The 19,442-nt window shown below is 36.2% G+C and overlaps 2 protein-coding genes and 2 long non-coding RNA genes across 8 annotated transcripts in view; 2 read left to right on the top strand and 2 right to left on the bottom strand.

Moving 5' to 3' along the window:
- Positions 1 to 550: 550 nt before the first annotated feature.
- Positions 551 to 10,476, bottom strand: LOC103518178 (charged multivesicular body protein 2a). Of its 5 annotated transcripts, none has more exons than XM_017447725.2 (5): positions 8,530 to 8,671; positions 7,912 to 8,087; positions 7,255 to 7,430; positions 1,481 to 1,650; positions 551 to 997 (listed from the first exon to the last, which is right to left on the bottom strand). In XM_017447725.2, exons 2-5 carry the CDS (start codon positions 8,077 to 8,079, stop codon positions 798 to 800), a joined length of 714 nt encoding a protein of 237 aa, XP_017303214.1. In that variant the 5' UTR covers positions 8,080 to 8,087; positions 8,530 to 8,671; the 3' UTR covers positions 551 to 797. The 5 variants fall into 5 exon arrangements, with proteins under 5 accessions (XP_017303214.1, XP_008481455.1, XP_017303213.1 ...); XM_008483233.3 differs by lacking the exons at positions 551 to 997; positions 1,481 to 1,650; positions 7,912 to 8,087; positions 8,530 to 8,671 and adding exons at positions 5,572 to 6,229; positions 6,721 to 6,890; positions 9,795 to 9,970; positions 10,410 to 10,476; XM_008483232.3 differs by lacking the exons at positions 551 to 997; positions 1,481 to 1,650 and adding exons at positions 6,030 to 6,229; positions 6,721 to 6,890.
- Positions 10,477 to 13,613: 3,137 nt separating this feature from the next.
- LOC113471139 overlaps positions 13,614 to 19,442 on the top strand; it is an 8,956-nt gene continuing 3,127 nt past the window's right edge. Inside the window, exon 1 of the long non-coding RNA XR_003393952.1 lies at positions 13,614 to 13,731. This is a non-coding gene — a long non-coding RNA (uncharacterized LOC113471139). The remainder of the gene's footprint in view (positions 13,732 to 19,442) is intronic.
- On the bottom strand, positions 13,920 to 17,206 carry LOC103518179 (glutamic acid-rich protein-like). The gene is made up of 2 exons (XM_026830062.1): positions 17,035 to 17,206; positions 13,920 to 16,847 (listed from the first exon to the last, which is right to left on the bottom strand). The coding sequence occupies exons 1-2, from the start codon at positions 17,178 to 17,180 to the stop codon at positions 14,330 to 14,332; spliced, it is 2,664 nt and encodes an 887-aa protein (XP_026685863.1). The 5' UTR covers positions 17,181 to 17,206; the 3' UTR covers positions 13,920 to 14,329.
- LOC113471138 lies at positions 16,599 to 17,202 on the top strand. Its single transcript, XR_003393951.1, has 2 exons — positions 16,599 to 16,671; positions 16,856 to 17,202. It is a non-coding gene; the product is annotated as an uncharacterized LOC113471138 (long non-coding RNA).

Raw genomic sequence — 19,442 nt, 5'->3', positions numbered from 1 at the left:
TTATTCTAGTAAAATTGATGTTGAATGTGAAAATCGAGCATTTTTTATTTTATTATTTTTTTTTTTTGACAGCGTTATATTTTTTCTGCCAAAACATAAAAAACACATCATCGCGACCCTTAAAAAAAAAAAAAAAAAAAAAAAAAAAATTTTTATAGATTTATAGGAAAAAAAATATTATGGGAAAGTTTTTTAAAAATTATTTCATAACCGTTAGCATAAAAAAAATGAAGTGCTTGTGTGTAAAAGTTACACTTTTCAATATCATCTCTTTATATGTTTAACCCTATTGGGTTTTCAGGGGGGGGGGGGGCATAGAGGTCTTTTTTCAGGGTGGAGTCCTACAGTTTACCAACCAAACTATCAGTTACAACAATTTTCACCACACAATATCACCACAACCAGTCTCAAGGTCGCGTTGCAAACGCCAAGAATAAACAAGCTATAGATAATCATAGTGCATGAATTCTAGATAATTATCTGAAAGCACAGTGAAAACAATATCAGTAATTTATACTGCTCGAATGAGACTAAAAATAAAAAATCAAGGTTTTCAGGGTGGAGTCTACAGTTTACCAACCAAACTATCAGTTACAACAATTTTCACCACACAATATCACCACAACCAGTCTCAAACAAAATGGTCGCGTTGCAAACGCCAAGAATAAACAAGCTATAGATAATCATAGTGCAGATTATCACCACAGCAAACTATATTCGCGCCGCAAATTATGCAGAATTTCATTCGCGCCGCAAATTATCCAGAATATCATTTGCATTGCAAATTATCCAGAATTTTATTCCCGCCGCAAATTATCCAATCGGGCCTGCAGATCAGCATCTGCATCGGACAGAGTGCTTCCTCCTCCTCCCCCATGGTTGTTAGAATGGTTACTACCACTCCCTCCAGGGATGGCCACAGGGGTTTTACCCTTGTCTGACATCATGGAACTAGCCGGGTCAGGTATACTAGCCAGCTGATCGCCAAGTTGTAAACCTGAAACCAAGCCAAAGTAGGTTATTAGTAGTATTTTTTCATTAGGTTTGATAGAGGGAATTGTAACTGCAAGCCCTTACAAGGCAGACGCACTACCCCCCAAGCTAACGAGGCCGGGAGGACCTCACGTTTTAGAGCCAAGTCTCTCAAACTTTGTAGTTAGGTTCTTTATAAAACATATATCAAGTCTACTTGAGTCAAAGCTCGAGAAACGTACGGTTTGACCACTATTCGGCCTCATAATTGTGCTATTTAGGGCACAATCTTCTCTGTCCTCAAGGCTGAGTGCAAAAAAAGTCTATAGCAGCACGTAAATGGGAAGTTTTGTGTCTCTCCTCTCCTTGTTCATCTGATGAAAGGCATACTACAATTCAGACAAGTCTAGTGTAGCAGTTGTTTAATTGCTACAAAATAAAAACGGTGTCTAATCTAAAAAAAAGTATGCCCAGTCATGAACCCAGGACCTGCACAATGTGAGCCTACCTAGTTCATCAAGCACTTGAGTGACGACAGCATTAGTTTCATCTTCGTCTTCATCAGCATCCATAGCATCGTCCATTGCATCGTTCATCATCTCTTCCTTCATGTCCATGATCTCTGATTGCTTCTCAAACTCCTGGAGAATCCTCTGGATTTGTGGCAGGTTCATTTGTCTGAAAATAGGGATAAAGTGATAGAGTAGGATAGTAATAGTGCTTATTTACCTGCCTTGGTGGTGTAGTGGTCAAGGCTTACCTGAAAAGTCCCTTTACTCCAGAAGTGGGCTATTGCTGTCAGTGGGCTGTTATTATTGAGGTCAATCTTTCAATATAGCAACGAGTGTCCATGATAAAGTAAGTCTAATTAATATTAGATTATTACTATACGATATTTATAAAATATTAATTGTAGGTTTCACCAAACTTCTTTTTCGCCCTAACAGCCTGTTAGCCAGCTCTGTTACGCCTCGCCTATACAAATCAAATGGGACTTAACTGAACTGGGTGCTAGCTTAACAGGCTTTCCAGGGTTTGAAAAAAATATTAGTGAAATCCACCCTGGGTGTATTTTTCTAACTTCTCTCCCTTCGTTCAATATCAATTGCAGGTACTACTACAAGCACGACATCATTTTTTCATCTGAATTCCATTAGATATGAACCTAAATTCCCTTTAGACATGAGACTAAAAGGAAAAAAAAAGAAGAAGAAGAAGAAGGAGAAGAAGAAGAAGAAGAAGAAGAAGAAGAAAAAAAAGAAATGAAATACATACAAATAATAATCAATCAGTTAATTGGGGCCATGCAAAACATGTACATAGTTCTTTTGCAGTCGCCTTAAATTTCATGTAGAATTATAGTACCTATAGTAGGCGTTTCTGAAAATGGCAATTTAAATTCCATTAGAAGCTAATTTTGTAAATTACCATATATTTACTTACTTAGATATAATAATCTGCTTAAAATTTGCAAGTATTTCTTGGGTTTTCGCACGACATTCTGAGGTCTGTAGACGGTCGACTTATCTATCAGTTTGGCGCAAACGCTGTGGGCTGGCGCACCGAAAACCCCATAGACCCTGGCGAGAGGATCAGCCTGAACACCAGCCTGTCGCGATCTAACAGGCATCTGAGCCCAGACACGGGTCATTGAGAAGTATCCGAGAACGATACGAGAACGGCCTCCCGTTTTAAATGAGTGCACATTAAGGAGTTTTTCCATTGTTTGATACAGAAGGAAGGTTTTCTTTGGGGTTGGGTGGAAGAGTTTTGCAATGTTGTAGGAAAAGTCATTTCTCGCGTTAAAGTGTCAGTAAGTAGTCCTTTATTTAAAACTATCAGCTTGTCGCGATCTAACAGGCATCTGAGCCCAGACACGGGTCATTGAGAAGTAACCGAGAACGATACGAGAACGGCCCAAGTATGATATTATGGATAAGTGAAGAACGGGCCAAGTATGATATTAAGGAATTTTTATTTGTGTTAAGCATATTTACTTAAATGCTTGTCACAAATATTGTTCCCCGATTTTTACACCTAGGTACATTTTATGACTTGACTTGGACTCGAACTACCAACCTCCAGATCCACAGTCCAACGCGTTAACAGGTTAAATATGATATGTATAAGTAAAGAAAGGCCCAGGTATAATATTTTGTAAATGATTTCGCAGAGCCAAAGAAATGAGCCCTATTTTATTATTCCTCTCTATGGCACTTTCGCCAAGGAGATATGAATTTTCAACTTCAACACCCTGACTGTTAAAGCATATTCCATGGTGTGTAGTTCTGTACCCACAGAAACCCATCTATTAAAAGATTTAAAACATCTCCCTTAACATGAGAGACAGACAGACAGACTCTTTAAGTCTTTGAAAATTTTCATAAAAAATAGCAAAATTTCACTCAGAAGACTTCTTTTAGATATATCCCTTAACATGAGAAACAGACAGACTCTTTAAGTCTTTGAAAATTTTCATAAAAAAAAAAATAGCAAAATTTCACTCAGAAGACTTCTTTTAGATATCAAAAGGCAACAGAGTTTAAAAGACACTCTAACAAAAAGAAGTTTGTTCACTAAACGCCTACGAGTAAATTCAACAGAACTTTATTTCTCATGTTCAAATGCGATTAGTTAGGAATCCAGACAGTGACAGAAATATCAGAATGCATTGGCTGTTTGACTATTTAGTGAAAGACAAGAGAGTTTAAAAGACACTCTAACAAAAAGAAGTTTGTTCACTAAACGCCTACGAGTAAATTCAACTTTATTTCTCATGTTTAAATGCGATTAGTCAGGAATCCAGACAGTGACAGAAATATCAGAATGCATTGGCTGTTTTGACTATTTAGTGCATTCTTAATTTTTTTCATTAATTTGATTATTGACGATTTTCATTCGTGGGATAAATTATTCACATTATTATTACTGATTATGCTATTCAGGTAAAAGTAACGTTAACATTATACTTTGCAATTTTATTACTTTCTATTTGCCTGTTAATTTTGACCATTAGAAGAATTCCTGTAATTCTTCAAATAATTCTGTTGATGAATTATGTTATATTCAGACAAATTTATTTGCCTGTTAATTTTGACCATTAGAAGAATTCCTGTAATTCTTCAAATAATTCTGTTGATGAATTATGTTATATTCAGACAAATTTCAGTAATTTCTCCACTCCAAGTTTGAGATATTTCTGCTATGCAATAGTTATGCATACCTCTTTTTTTCTACTTACAGATATATAACTCTTTTACAAACAACTTTAAGCTTTATCTACTACAAGATTGTTTATTCGTAGTAGGTACATTTTAGAGCGAATTCAAAAGTGCCATGGTTTTTTGTGAGAAAGTACAAAAGTCAAAGTAGACAATTTAGATTTAGTACGAAAAATCCAAGGACGTAGATTTAATACGGGTTTTCTTAAGATGTCCTCATGACAATGGAAATGTTTGTACGTAAAATAATTACTATGCTATTCATTATGTATTTGAAATCTGTATATTAGATTCGTAGAAGCTTAACTCATCCTTTAGGGCTGTTTGCCCCTAAGATACCTAAACTGGAATTGAACCCACACCTTCCTGTTTACCAGGTAAGTGTCTTGACCACAACACCACTGAAGCAGTTGAAAGTCCTGGGGTAGGATAGCATAAAGAGATTAAAAGGGTATTAAGTTACTGATTTCCTCACATATATTTATGCAGAAAAGATTTGCCAGAGAATTTGGTACGGATGTAGAGCTGGATAAGACTGACAATGTCGACCCCGTTTGAGCAGGAAAAGGTGAATCAATAGAATACAAATACAGTAATAGTAAAAAAGTTGCTGTTATCTTGACCCTTTCTCCTTTCAAAGAGATATAAGACTTATTTTCCCAAGGTGACACTTCAAAATTCAAACAATCCATAAAGAATCACTTGGTAATTTTGAGGTTTCATAATCTGGGTTTCAGATTACCCCGCAATCTCTTGTTCAAATAAAGCAACAGTAGTGCAATTCCGATATACAAATTCATGGCCGAAGCCGCAATATAAGTTTAAACTCGGTTTAACTTTTGGATTCAGCAATCTGATATCTGATTGGTTGATTTCAAAAATTTCAGCCAATCAGATTGATCAATTTAGGAGTTTAACTTAAACCGAGTTTAAACTCTGTAGCCCCGTCCGGCCATTTATGATTTTATTTTATTTCAATATATTTTGGAAGTTCTCCATCCCCTCTTGTGATCAAAAGAATTTTATGTGTAATATTTTTTTATTTTTAAATACATGTTGTTTCTTTTAAAAAATAAAATTTATTCTAGTAAAATTGATGTTGAATGTGAAAATCGAGCATTTTTTATTTTATTATTTTTTTTTTTTGACAGCGTTATATTTTTTCTGCCAAAACATAAAAAACACATCATCGCGACCCTTAAAAAAAAAAAAAAAAAAAAAAAAAAAAAAAAAAAATTTTTATAGGAAAAAAAAGTAATATTATAGGTAAGTTTATTTACAATCATTTCATGAACAGTTAGCATAAAAAAAATGAAGTGCTTGTGTGTAAAAGTTACACTTTTCAATATACATACATATAAAAATAAAATAGTTATAATGGATAAAACAAAAGAATTTTTCAGTTTATAGTGTTGCATCAGCTCTAGGCACCAAGCTGATTAGCAAGCAACATTGCTGTTACAGTTCACGGCACTAATTTACTAACTAACCTCATAGGTCTAGAATTCTAGATAATTATCTGAAAGCACAGTGAAAACAATATCAGTAATTTATACTGCTCGAATGAGACTAAAAATAAAAAATCAAGGTTTTCAGGGTGGAGTCTACAGTTTACCAACCAAACTATCAGTTACAACAATTTTCACCACACAATATCACCACAACCAGTCTCAAACAAAATGGTCGCGTTGCAAACGCCAAGAATAAACAAGCTATAGATAATCATAGTGCAGATTATCACCACAGCAAACTATATTCGCGCCGCAAATTATGCAGAATTTCATTCGCGCCGCAAATTATCCAGAATATCATTTGCATTGCAAATTATCCAGAATTTTATTCCCGCCGCAAATTATCCAATCGGGCCTGCAGATCAGCATCTGCATCGGACAGAGTGCTTCCTCCTCCTCCCCCATGGTTGTTAGAATGGTTACTACCACTCCCTCCAGGGATGGCCACAGGGGTTTTACCTTTGTCTGACATCATGGAACTAGCCGGGTCAGGTATACTAGCCAGCTGATCGCCAAGTTGTAAACCTGAAACCAAACCAAAGTAGGTTATTAGTAGTATTTTTTCATTAAGTTTGATAGAGGGAATTGTAACTGCAAGCCCTTCCAAGGCAGACGCACTACCCTCCAAGCTAACGAGGCCGGGAGGACTTCACATTTTAGAACCAAGTCTCTCAAACTTTGTAGTGAGGTTCTTTATAAAACACATATCAAGTCTACTTAAGTCAAAGCTCGAGAAACGTACGGTTTGACCACTATTTGGCCTCATAATTGTGCTATTTAGGCAAATCGCAATCTTCTCTGTCCTCAAGGCTGAGTGCAAAAAAAGTCTATAGCAGCACGTAAATGGGAAGTTTTGTGTCTCTTCTTGTTCATCTGATGAAAGGCATACTACAATTCAGACAAGTCTAGTGTAGCAGTTGTTTAATTGCTACAAAATAAAAACGGTGTCTAATCTAAAAAAAAAAAAAAAATGTGTGCCCAGTCATGAACCCAGGACCTGCACATTGTGAGCCTACCTAGTTCATCAAGCACTTGAGTGACGACAGCGTTAGTTTCATCTTCGTCTTCATCAGCATCCATAGCGTCGTCCATTGCATCATTCATCATCTCTTCCTTCATGTCCATGATCTCCGATTGCTTCTCAAACTCCTGGAGAATCCTCTGGATTTGTGGCAGGTTCATTTGTCTGAAAACAGGGATAAAGTGATAGAGTAGGATAATAATAGTGCTTATTTACCTGCCTTGGTGGTGTAGTGGTCTAGGCTTACCTAAAAAGTCCCTTTACTCCAGAAGTGGGCTATTGCTGTCAGTGGGCTGTTATTAAGTTATTATTGAGGTCAATTTCTTAAGTTATATTGAGGATAAAATTTTATAGATACCTAAACTGGAATTGAACCCACACCTTCCTGTTTACCAGGTAAGTGTCTTGACCACAACACCACTGAAGCAGTTGAAAGTCCTAGGGTAGGATAGCATAAAGAGATTAAAAGGGGATTAAGTTACTGATTTCCTTGTAAGCACAAACAATTTTTTTTTCTTTATTCCTTTACCTATTCATATTCTGCATAGCTCGGGAACATCCTTTCATAGCTTCTGCCATGGCATTCTGTGATCTCAAGGTTTGTATCTTCAATGACACAGCTTGAATATTGGCCTTCATCATCATGAACTTCTTAGCATACTTCCTAGTTCGCACCAAATCTTTTGCCATGATTTTGACAGACTCCTAGAAAATGAGAAATCTATATCTATAAAAGAGTAAACCCTGACTCATTCATTCATACATTAATTCATAATCAATGCACAGCCAAAACGGCTGGACCAATTTTGATGAAACTTTGAGAATAGCTTCCTTTTAATTTGAATAGGCCCACTAAGAATTGATTTTCCGAAACTTGCAGTGGTTTCCAAACTATGACCAAAAAACTACTAAAAATCAACCCATGGCCAAAATGCGGGCGGAGCCTGCTTGTCAATAATAAATTAAACTGTCTTGTAAGTTTAAAGTTTTTTTTTTTTTTTTTTTTAGGTTTAATAGAAGGAAATGTAACAATCATTCAGAAATTGAATAAGATAAACAGGATAAGACAAAGTCAGCTGATCCAAGAACAAATCCTATTTAGGAGAGGTACCTAAATTTCTACAAAGGCATCCATAGTCAAGTATAGCTCCAAAGTTGTAATATAGCAAGGAAACAGTCTATTTACCATTTGCCCTTCCTTGGCCATTTTCTTAATGTCAGCAATCAATTTCTTTTCCTGTTGCTCCATATGCTGCTTCTCTCTGTCTAGGTCTCTCATGGCTTTGTTCAGGGCTCTTTGATTTTTCCTCAACATCTCCTCCGGAGTTATTTTCCTCCCAAAAAGCCACTCCATTGTTTAGCCTGAAAATAATAAAATAAAATATCAAATGTCAAAAATAAAGAATTTGACAATAGTACTACTAATAGCATACTGCTTGAGCAAAAGGGACTTTACAGCCCTATTCAAGCAGTAAATATTATCATTTTCTTTTGTCTGATAGGTTGTGGCAATTAGATAGGCACAAGCACAACTACCTATAGTATTGTGCAAAAACAAGAATTTCATACATTAGTCCATAAACCACTTATGGGCTTAGTAAAGTTTCCAGATAGTCATGCCAATTTTCTATTTTCCATGAAGTATCTCATTTCAATTTGAAGATAAAGAAATTACTGAAATGAGAATCATCCTTATAAAATAAGTTTCATTGATGAATCATCTTGAAGAGGTTTGTGGTTGTGGCTGAAGAAGTAGGTAGAATGTAGAATGCCCTTGGTCCTTGACAAAGATTGCACTACTTACCTCTGATGAAGATTGTCCTCGATTGGTAGATATGATTTAATTATGTGATCCTGTGTATATTCCTGAGCGAACAAGGATATAAGCAGGAAAGTTATTTGTTAATTTAGTGTAAAATTAATTAAAAATTTAAAATTAATGTTTAAACTTAAGGAGAGTTGTTTGTTAATTTAGTGTAAAATGTAAAATTAATTAAAATTTTAAAGTTAAAGTTTAAACTTGGAATTTTTTTCTTTTCAGTTTCAGAAATCAGGAAAAATAAAAGTAAACAAAAGTTATCACAAAGCACAGGGAGGTGAGAAGGTGTTGGACTGTCTTCAAGCAATCTTGCGTTGTGGAGCTAAAGTTTAAAATGAGATATGAAACTTTGAAGAAAAAGAGGGGTTTTAAGGATATTTCTAAAGAATATTAATCAATGTGATTTAAAATCAATTCATATTTTAAAATTAACACTCATAGAAATTTTTTTAAACAAATAAAAAATTGATTTTGTATCCCTCACTCGATTTGATTCACTTTTGAAGCTTCACTTTTGAAGATATTTTTTGATATTCTTTTCTATTTACCTCCTTAACTCATAATGAGAAGCTAGCCATGAATGAGAGGCGCAGAAAGACAGGGACTCCTAAATTTTGCAAACCGTTGCATTTTTGTGATCAACGATGGCTAGATTTTGGTAATCCCTATAGATTTTTTGTTCACTTTCAGCTGATTACAACAGGCTAACTTCTCCTATAGTAAACACGGCAAAAAAGTTGGACTGTGGTCGGAGGTCGGAGTTTTCAAAATTTTCCCGATTTTCGGGTCCGACTATTATCACAAACTCCAACAACAGAGCTACATGCCGTTCTGTTGATAAAGTCTGGGTTAAGTTAGGTCAGATAATAGTATGTGGTGTTAAACTAGGAGAAATACATAGGTATTCACACATTACAACTTGAACTAGCTTACAGGGTGTGTTCAAACGAATAAGAACTCAGAAAAGATCATTGGCACCTTAAGTTAAAGTTCAAGCTTTGATATCTTAGGGTTCGAATCCCAGACTTTTTGATTTTTTTTTTTTTTTTTTTTTTTTTTTTTTTTTTGAGGTTTAATAGAAGGAAATGTAACAATCATTCATAAATTGAATAAGATAAACAGGATAAGACAAAGTCAGCTGTTCCAAGAACAAAAATCCTATTTAGGATAGGTACCTAAATTTCTACAAAGGCATCCATAGTCAAGTATAGCTCCAAAGTTGTAATATAGCAAGGAAACAGTCTATTTACCATTTGCCCTTCCTTGGCCATTTTCTTAATGTCAGCAATCAATTTCTTTTCCTGTTGCTCCATATGTTGCTTCTCTCTGTCCAGGTCTCTCATGGCTTTGTTCAGGGCTCTTTGATTTTTCCTCAACATCTCCTCCGGAGTTATTTTCCTCCCAAAAAGCCACTCCATTGTTTAGCCTGAAAATAATAAAATAAAATATCAAATGTCAAAAATAAAGAATTTGACAATAGTACTACTAGCATACTGCTTGAGCAAAAGGAACTTTACAGCCCTATTCAAGCAGAAAATATTATTATCATTTTTTGTCTGATAGGTTGTGGCAATTAGATAGGTACAAGCACAACTACCTATAGTATTGTGCAAAAACAAGAATTTCATACATTAGTCCATAAACCACTTATGACTTATGGGCTTAGGAAAGTTTCTAGATAGTCATGCCAATTTTCTATTTTCCATGAAGTATCTCATTTCAATTTGAAGATAAAGAAATTACTGAAATGAGAATCATCCTTGTAAAATGAGTTTCATTGATGAATCATCTTGAAGAGGTGTGTGGTTGTGGCTGAAGTAGTAGGTAGAATGCCCTTGGTCCTTGACAAAGATTGCACTACTTACCTCTGATGAAGATTATCCTCGATTGGTAGATATGATTTAATTATGTGATCCTGTGTATGATCACTTATTTTTATAAAACTTGGAAAACCCGAATGAAAATCAATACTCAAAAGGATTCAAAAATAAATTTAAAATAAATAGACAAACTGATCAAAGGTTTAGTTGATTTACCTACCATTATAAAACTAAAAAATAATCACCAATTTTAATAATAAATAAAATTGACGAACTAAACAAAGCTGTTACCTACTATAATAAAATACTCGAAAATGATAAAAATGGAAGACCAAACACTGAATCTTTAGAAATAGGATTTCATGGCAGGAAGCTTTTGTATAAACAACAACTCTTAGGTGATAAAGTAAATACAATCGAATAGGATAGGCCAATATTACAAAGCTGCCTAACTATCTACAAATAGACAAAAATAGGTGTAAACCTTCGAAGGAACAAACATTCTAAGACCAGTTAACAAGGCTAGAAATATAATACCTATACTTGTATTACCTACCCTTTGTACCTACCTATGAAGGTAAATAGGTAGGTACATATACCTATTCTGTAGAAAAAATGGCACTTATTATATTAGGTACCTAAAATATGGCTTTCGTTTATATGAACTTTAGAAAGGCTTTTGACTTTGTAATTATTATTTATTGAGTAATTTACAATATTGCAATGAAGGCTATTAAAAAATAGCCTGGTTGGGACCTGTTTTCTGAGGTACATTATGTAACTGGCGTCTCCACTGTTTACTTTATTATAACATTGGTAGGGACCTTTCTATTTATTCTGGTAGGTAGGTATTTGATTGAAAAAAAAAAAAAAAACAAACAAACAACTATTTATTTTAATCTTACCTGAGAAACTGTCCTTCACAAACCCAACCACACAGAGGCACAAAATCAGGACGTCCTTCATTGTAGATCTGACACCAACTAAGCCACACCAAATACTCCAAACAGTATCAAAATCTTCTTGGCATTAACATTTATCACCATTGTAGATCTGACACCAACTAAGCCACACCAAATACTCCAAACAGTATCAAAATCTTCTTGGCATTAACATTTATCACCAAAAAAAAACTAAATAAATAATACCTAACTAGGTAGGTATATAATAAATTTATTATTTTAAAAAAATCACGGTCGAAAAATTACGCAAACTTTTCACCCCCGAAAGGTCGAAAAAAATCCAAATTTAATTTTCAAACTTTTTTTTCCGATGTTTCCGCGTCTACCTTTCGAGCACAAGTGAGGGAGTTTGAGGGATGAGGGAGGCTAGGTTCAAGATTGTATGCGAAAATGGCAACAAAGAAACAACTTTTGTGTTTTGTGACTACTTCTGAGATTTTTTTCGAGCGTTCGTTTGGGGAAAGAGGTGCGAACATTTTTCATTTTTGGGGAAAGCGGGCGTAAGAGAAAAATTAGAAAGGGGGAAAAGTCCGTCGACTTTGGATTTTCGGATAATCTTCGGATAGAGAAATAGATCAGTTGCGCTTATTTGGGTGATGATTCAAAGTCATAGAGCAGGAAAAATGAGGACCAACGGAGTTTTTCTTTTTCTTCTCCGACTTCTAAACAGTAAGAGAAAAATTAGAAAGGGGGAAAAGTCCGTCGACTTTGGATTTTCGGATAATCTTCGGATAGAGAAATAGATCAGTTGCGCTTACTTGGGTGATGTTTCAAAGTCATAGAGCAGGAAAAATGAGGACCAACGGATTTTTTCTTTTTCTTCTCCGACTTCTAGATAGGTACCGAGATAAATCGATCTAAAAAATACCGGTAAATCGTAAACTTTGACGTCACGGCATACGCTCCCGTAGCGATGACGTCATAATTCATGACTCCCGCTTCGTTTGTGCGCAAGCGTTTCTGCTAATATTCACAAATCGCGTACAAGAAAATTCACTAGTTGTGAAAATCAAATCTCCTAGTTGGAGCCATACCGCGAGAGAGAAGGGAAAATCACACACACGTACACCAAGATGTGTCACTGTTAAGCTCAATGAAGGTGGCGTTCCGATCCTAGCTGCCGGGCAGCGCGACCCGGCAGCGCTGCCGAGCTGTGCGGCCGCTGCCTACTGCTTCCTATGTATTCTTATGCAGTACTTTCCGAACCGCGCTGCCCAGTCGCTCTGAGAGCAGTGTGGTCGCGCTGCCCGTGAGGTTTTCATGTGATTTAAAATACTATTTTTGTTCGACTGGAAGTTTGTAATGGAAGTCGCGCGACCCGGCAGCTAGGATCGGAACGTCACCTTTATGGCGCGACCAGGCAGCTCGGCAGCTAGGATCGGAACGCCACCTTAAGAGAAAAATTAGAAAGGGGGAAAAGTCCGTCGACTTTGGATTTGCGGATAATCTTCGGATAGAGAAATTGCAAACACGTCACAGTTGGCCTTTTTGCCGGCCACTAACGTGACTCATCACGCTTAGAGCGTCTGGCAGAGACCTAGGGCGGAAGCTTTTTCCGCCACACACGTCCCGAGTATCTGACAGACCTTTCAGAAAAACAACTCCGAATCCCCGATACGATGCCCACCGCGCTAACTACTACCTACTTGAAACTGAGTACCAAATTTTAGCAAAACCGGACCAATCGTTTAAGAGTTTTTGATTTTTTTTTCGTTTGATCGATTGATTGATTAACAAATCAACGGGTAAAACCCATGTTTGTTCAGTAATTAACTTTTTATGAGTTCCTATAGGTACTTCCTATAATTTGGTACGTTTCTCACATTTAATGTCCATTATTTATACTTGGACACAAACATTTATTCCATATTTATAGGCAGAATATCTCATTATTATTCTAGTGGAATTGTGTTGTAAAAAAAAAACTTTACGTCGGCGTACAAGGCCAGCTGAAAATTCCTCTCAGCCTTTCTCTATGATATTTATATTGTAATAAAAAAAGCGAGATTAATACCCAGCTAATCCCTAAACTTTTGCATTATAATGCTGAAGAGAGGTAGAAAAAATGGGAAAGTGAAAAATGTCATATTATAAACAAATAAACATGAATACTGGGTGGTACATAATTGGGTCCATAAACAGGGTGTGTCATGAGGAAATGGAGAGGTAATAGGACTAGATATCATAAATATGTCCTCAACAATATTTAAATTAAGAAAATAAAAATAAAGAAAATGAAAACAACCTGGACATTATTGATTCCAATAAATGATTATAATATTTGATATTAAAGTCACAACATGGTAAAAATAAATCAACTCAGAACCCTACTAACATGGAGAAAAATATATGAGGACTATGTTATTATAATACAAAAAAAACGTGACAAAAAAATAAATAGAAAGGTAGCAGCCTAAATGTATATCAAATAATGTGTACTTTGATAGTTTGATCTAATAAAGTTCATCACTAAGTAATAATATAGTTAGGAAAAATAAATAGGTATAAATACCCATTAACTAAGGAGCTAAGTAAGTCTACGAGTAGGATCTACATATATAAATTATTAAAAATAAATATAGTGACTAATATCTTTTACCTCTCTTTTCTTTCAGTTAAAAAACAGCAAATAGACCTTTATTCAACTCCTTATAAGTTTTGCTTTTGTGGAACATACGAGTACATACCTATGTAATTCTTTAGGTCACTAGATATTAAGTAGGTATTTTCGAGCCGAAGTACCTACACCTAAATTAAAATATTATTAACAAAATCAAGTTTATACAGGGAAGTGAATATTTTTAAACGAAGTTTATTTTCATTGACGCCCTAATCAAACCAAACGAAAAAGTTACACCAATAAATAATTAAACAGACTGCGCACGATATTTGGATGCGCATGGTAGTGTGATGGTCTCCTACATAAACAAGTCTTGTACATTATTTGCATTATTTTCTTTTATTACTAGGTAGGTATTTATCTTAAGAACTAGATCTTTATGTTCACTTATGTTTAGACTTCTTCTTTTTCGACTTTTTACTTGCCTTCTTGGTTTTCAATTTCTTTTTCTTTCTTTTCTTCTTAGGCTCGTCGGAATCGTCAGAGCTGCTAAGTTCCTCGCTCTCGCTCTCACTGTCCGTTTCCTTCTTTCTCTTGTGTTTCTTCTTCTTCTTTTTCTTCTTGTCTTTCTTCTTCTTTTTCTTTCGCTCCATACTCGAGTCACTACTTGAAGATTCAGAACTACTTGACTCTTCACTGTCACTGGAGGACTTGGCATGTTTCTTGCCGCCATCATCCGATTTCTTACCAGTTTCATCCACGTCTGATTCTAAATCATAATCTGGCTCAAAGTTGGCTTCATCTAACGTTAACTTCTTCTTTTCACTGGATTGTTTTGAGCTTACTTTGGCTATTTTACGTTCTGGCTCTTCATGATCCTCAGACTTGCGTTTTGTGTCCCTTCGTTGTTGGTATTTTTCGTCATTTTTCTTATGTCTCTTGTCCGGTTCAGATTTAATGACTTGATGTTTCCTACTAGATTCAACAGGTGGCGGCTGTTTACTAATAATGACACGTCTTTCTAACATCGGACTAGGAGATTTTCTACGCTGCACAAAGTCTGAATATTTCCTTCGGTCCTCTCTAGGTGCAACTTCCACCATACTCATTAGAACTGTTCTATCAGAACTTCCCTCGTGTACCTTGGCACCTAATCTATCCCGAATTGAAACTTTCGGTTCAACTATGATTGAATCTAATGGGACATTTGTCTTGGAATATTTGACAGTCTTTATAAGGTCGCGGTCTAATCTTTGAATTTCTCGGGCATTCTTTTCAAGTTCTTTAGAATTTCGTTCCAATTGTTTCGATATTATCTCTCTAGATTTCTCCAATTCCTTTTCACGTTTTCTTTCTCTCTGTTTTTCTTTTTCCCGTTCATATCGCTCACGTTCTTTCTCTTTTTCTCTCAGTCTTTCTTTTTCGCGTTGTTCTCTTTGAATTTCTTTTTCCATTTCCTCTTTCAACTTTTCTTCTTTGATTTTCTCGTCTTTGATCCTTTCCTCTTTAATCCTTTCTTCTTTGATTCTCTCCTCTTTTATCTTTTCTTCTTTCATCCTTTCTTCCTTCAACTTTTCTTTCTCCTCCTTAATAGACGCTTTCTCAACTTTCTCTGGTACAGCATCTTTCTCATGTTCTCTTACTTTCTCTTTTGAGTCTACCATTTCATCCGTTTTTATCTCTTTTTCAGGTCTTTTCTTATCTTTTGAAGAATTCTTTCCAGATGTGATACCCTTTTGGAAAATCGCATTTTCAGCTCGTTTGAGAATGTCAGAGGTAACAATTTTTTTATCACTCCCATTTTCTAGACTTTGTTCGACGTTTGTGGCCGTTTCGTCTGTTATATTTCCTCCAGGGGTAATACTATCTTCATCACGTTCCCATTTAGAGAGTTCAGGTAAATCTGCAAGCATAACATTTTCCTTGCTGGGTTCCGAGTTTTCAGCTTCTGGATTTTCCATTTCATTATCTTCGGTAATTTCTCCTTCTTCAGATTTATTTTCTTCTACAGGTATTTTATTTTCGCCTAACTCTATGTTATCTTGAGTATCAACTGTATCTGTTTCTTCTGCATGTAATTTCTCCCCTTCAACTTTGTGCTCATCAACTTTTGCCTCTGTACTTTCCGTTTTATTTTCATCTTCTTCTTTCTCTTCATTTTCAGCCTTTGCATCCTTTTCTTTTTTCTTTTTCTTCTTGTCAGATTCCTTTTTCTTCTTCTTGTCAACATCCTTTTCTTTCTTTTTCTTCTTTTCCTTTTTATCATCTTTAGGATCTTTGGATTTCTTACGTTCATCTTTTTCTTCCTTTTCTTTGTCATGATGCTCTTTCTTCTTATCAATTGAGTCTCGTTTTGAATCATGTCGCTTATCTTTACTTCGATCGTAGTCACGATCCCTTTCTTTGCTTCTTTCTTTGTCTCCTGATTTGTCACGGTAGACAATGTGCTTCCTCCGTTCCCTATCTTCATAGTATTTGTTTTCCTTGTCGTCCCTACGCTTATCATCTCTTCGATCAGAATATCTACTATCTTTGTAAGGATAGCCACCTCGGCCGTCTGTATGTCTATCGTCTGGGGGGCCACGATAGTCCTTGGGGTCTCCTCTGAAGTCATGCGGTCTATCGTGTGTTGGAGGACCTCTATTATCCACAGGTATTCGGTCCGAATGTGGTGGCCTGTGATCCATTCTATCTATGTGAGGTGGAGGACCTCTATTATCCATATGTCTATCGGGACCACCTCTATGATTCATGGGACCTCTGTCGTTGAATCCATACGGTGGAGGTCCTCTGTCATCAATATGACCTCTATCCATGTAGCCTGGTCTGTCGTCTATCAAAGGCGGTGGGCCTCTATTATCCAGAGGTGGTGGACCTCTGTTATCAAGAGGAGGACCACGGTTATCCATTACTGGAGGAGGACCATTATTCCACTCCATGGTGGGTTCGCCCCAGTTCCTACGGTGGAGGTCCTCTGTCATCAATATGACCTCTATCCATGTAGCCTGGTCTGTCGTCTATCAAAGGCGGTGGACCTCTATTATCCAGAGGTGGCGGACCTCTGTTATCAAGAGGAGGAGGACCACGGTTATCCATTACAGGAGGAGGACCATTATTCCACTCCATGGTGGGTTCGCCCCAGTTCCTCGTATCGTTGAAATGTTGTGCTGGGGGTGGATTGTCATTGAAGTTACTGGGGCCCGTCAATGAAATCAGCATGGATTCATGCGCCACAGGGCCATTGTCTGGTCTTCTGTCATTGAACCGGTTGTTACTGAAGCCACCTCTGTCCATGTTGTTGAACCCACCTCTGCCATCACGTCTGTAAACAAACAAAACCACATTACAGTTAAACTACATACCAATTTATGTGCTAAAAAAAGAAGAAAGTTTTTTTGCTTTAATTTCGTATAAAAAGCTTATGGAATGCCGAAATGGAGTTGCTTATGTAATAACAAAATGCGACATAACCTCTCGAGTATGAATTGATTTCTTACTTCTCAGTAAGTTGAGTACGGTTTCAAACCAGGCAAAAACATTCGAAGTAAAAAAAGCTTGCATGTGCAGAGCGGTAACGTGAACTTTTCCCTTGTAATCAGCTTTTCCTGAAACTTTGTGGCGCAAAATGAAAAGCCATATACGAATACGAGCAGAAGTACCAAGAAGCAAGAAGTAAATCGAGTTTTTTCCTCTCTCTTTTCCAAACAAGAACTAACCTAATTCCTCGAACCAATTAAAACTTTTCGAAAAATTTATTCCCGTCAAAACTCTTCAGATTTATAAAGAGGAGAAAAAAACTAGAAAAACAACACTTGACAAAAAAAAAAAAAAAGCTCTTGGTAAGAACATATTTTAATGAAATGAAAACAGAATTTAATTTTTGCGACAATGCTTTTATTAATTTTTCTTCTTAAAAAAGGAGAAAAAAACAAAAAAAACAACCCTTGACAAAAAAAAAAAAAAAAAAAAAAAAGCTCTTGGTAAGAACATATTTTAATGAAATGAAAACAGAATTTAATTTTTGCGACAATGCTTTTATTAATTTTTCTTCTTCTTAAAGTTTATGTTGCTTAAACTTTTTTTCAGATATTTTTAAGAAATCTAACAAGACTTTGTTCATTTGACTGGGCGTATGATCGCTTTGTTCCATTTAGCTTAGCTAAGTACGCTTAGCTAGTGTTAAGTAGTGTTGAGTGTTGAAACTTGGAGTAAAATAAAAATATTGTTTGACGTTCTTTCTGTATTTGTGCCACTTTTACCCTTCCAGGAACCTTTCCTGAAATAATTACAAGGGTTATATTTTCAGGGTTTTTGCTATGAATTTCTTCATATGAATTCACTTGGAGCAGCTTGCAGCTGGTACAGTGTACACTATAATATATCTCAGTATATCATCACCTCTTTCACGGATCGGCCACGGATGAGAGACCCATCCCAGAATGGGCATGCTATGCTCATACAAAGAACCAAGGTTCAATATGTTTTTTTTTTTTTTAAAGGTTTGATAGAGAGAACTGTAACTGCCAAGGTCTCATCGTCACGAAATCGAAGAGAGAAGGACGACAGGATAGGAGAAAGCCAGCCGTTCCGAGAACGAACATTATCCGTTCAGGAAAAAACCGCTCCGGGCGGGAATCGAACCCGCGACCTAGCGCTTACAAGGCAGATGCGCTATGCGCTAGCAACCGAGCTCATTATTAGGCTGGCGGTCCAATATGAATTAATGAATTACGAGTAGGTAGCTGTTAAAACCCAATCCCAATGTTCAAATTCAAAGCCAGTTAAAGTCATTCTCTGCCACCCAACTGCCTAGATGTTATTCCCAATATTTTGAACAAAGGAGTCAAATTCGTCTGTAGTTACTTCAACATTCACTTCCTTTGTGGTATCTATTGTTGCTACCCATAATCCGCTTAAAGTACTGTCAATAACTCACTTGTTTCTTGGCGGGGTGGAGAGGTACCTAATATACAGAGTACCTAAGGCGTCATACCTACTAAGGAACCAGCTGGTGGCATACCTAACCTACGGTGTCATGCCAACTGAGGCTTGTGGTGTACTTTTGTTTGACGGAGGGTTAACATCAATTAATAACTTCCAAGGAAGCTAAGGTGTTCAGTGACCGTCAATAACTCACTTGTTTCTTGGCGGGGTGGAGAGGTACCTAATATACAGAGTACCTAAGGCGTCATACCTACTAAGGAACCAGTGTTAAGTAGTGTTGAGTGTTGAAACTTGGAGTAAAATAAAAATATTGTTTGACGTTCTTTCTGTATTTGTGCCACTTTTACCCTTCTAGGAACCTTTCCTGAAATAATTACAAGGGTTATATTTCCAGGGTTTTTGCTATGAATTTCTTCATATGAATTCACTTGGAGCAGCTTGCAGCTTGTACACTATATCTCAGTATATCATCACCACTTTCACGGATCGGCCACGGATGAGAGACCCATCCCAGAATGGGCATGCTGTGCTAAGACAAAGAACCGAGGTTCAATAATGTTTTTTTTTTTTTTTTTTTTTTTTTTTTTTTTGGTTTTTTAGAAAAAAAACTAA

The sequence above is a fragment of the Diaphorina citri genome, unplaced genomic scaffold (genome assembly GCF_000475195.1).
Source record: "Diaphorina citri unplaced genomic scaffold, Diaci psyllid genome assembly version 1.1 scaffold2107, whole genome shotgun sequence".
Classification (NCBI taxonomy): Eukaryota; Metazoa; Arthropoda; class Insecta; order Hemiptera; family Psyllidae; genus Diaphorina; species Diaphorina citri.
This window is presented reverse-complemented; position numbering and strand designations above follow the sequence as displayed.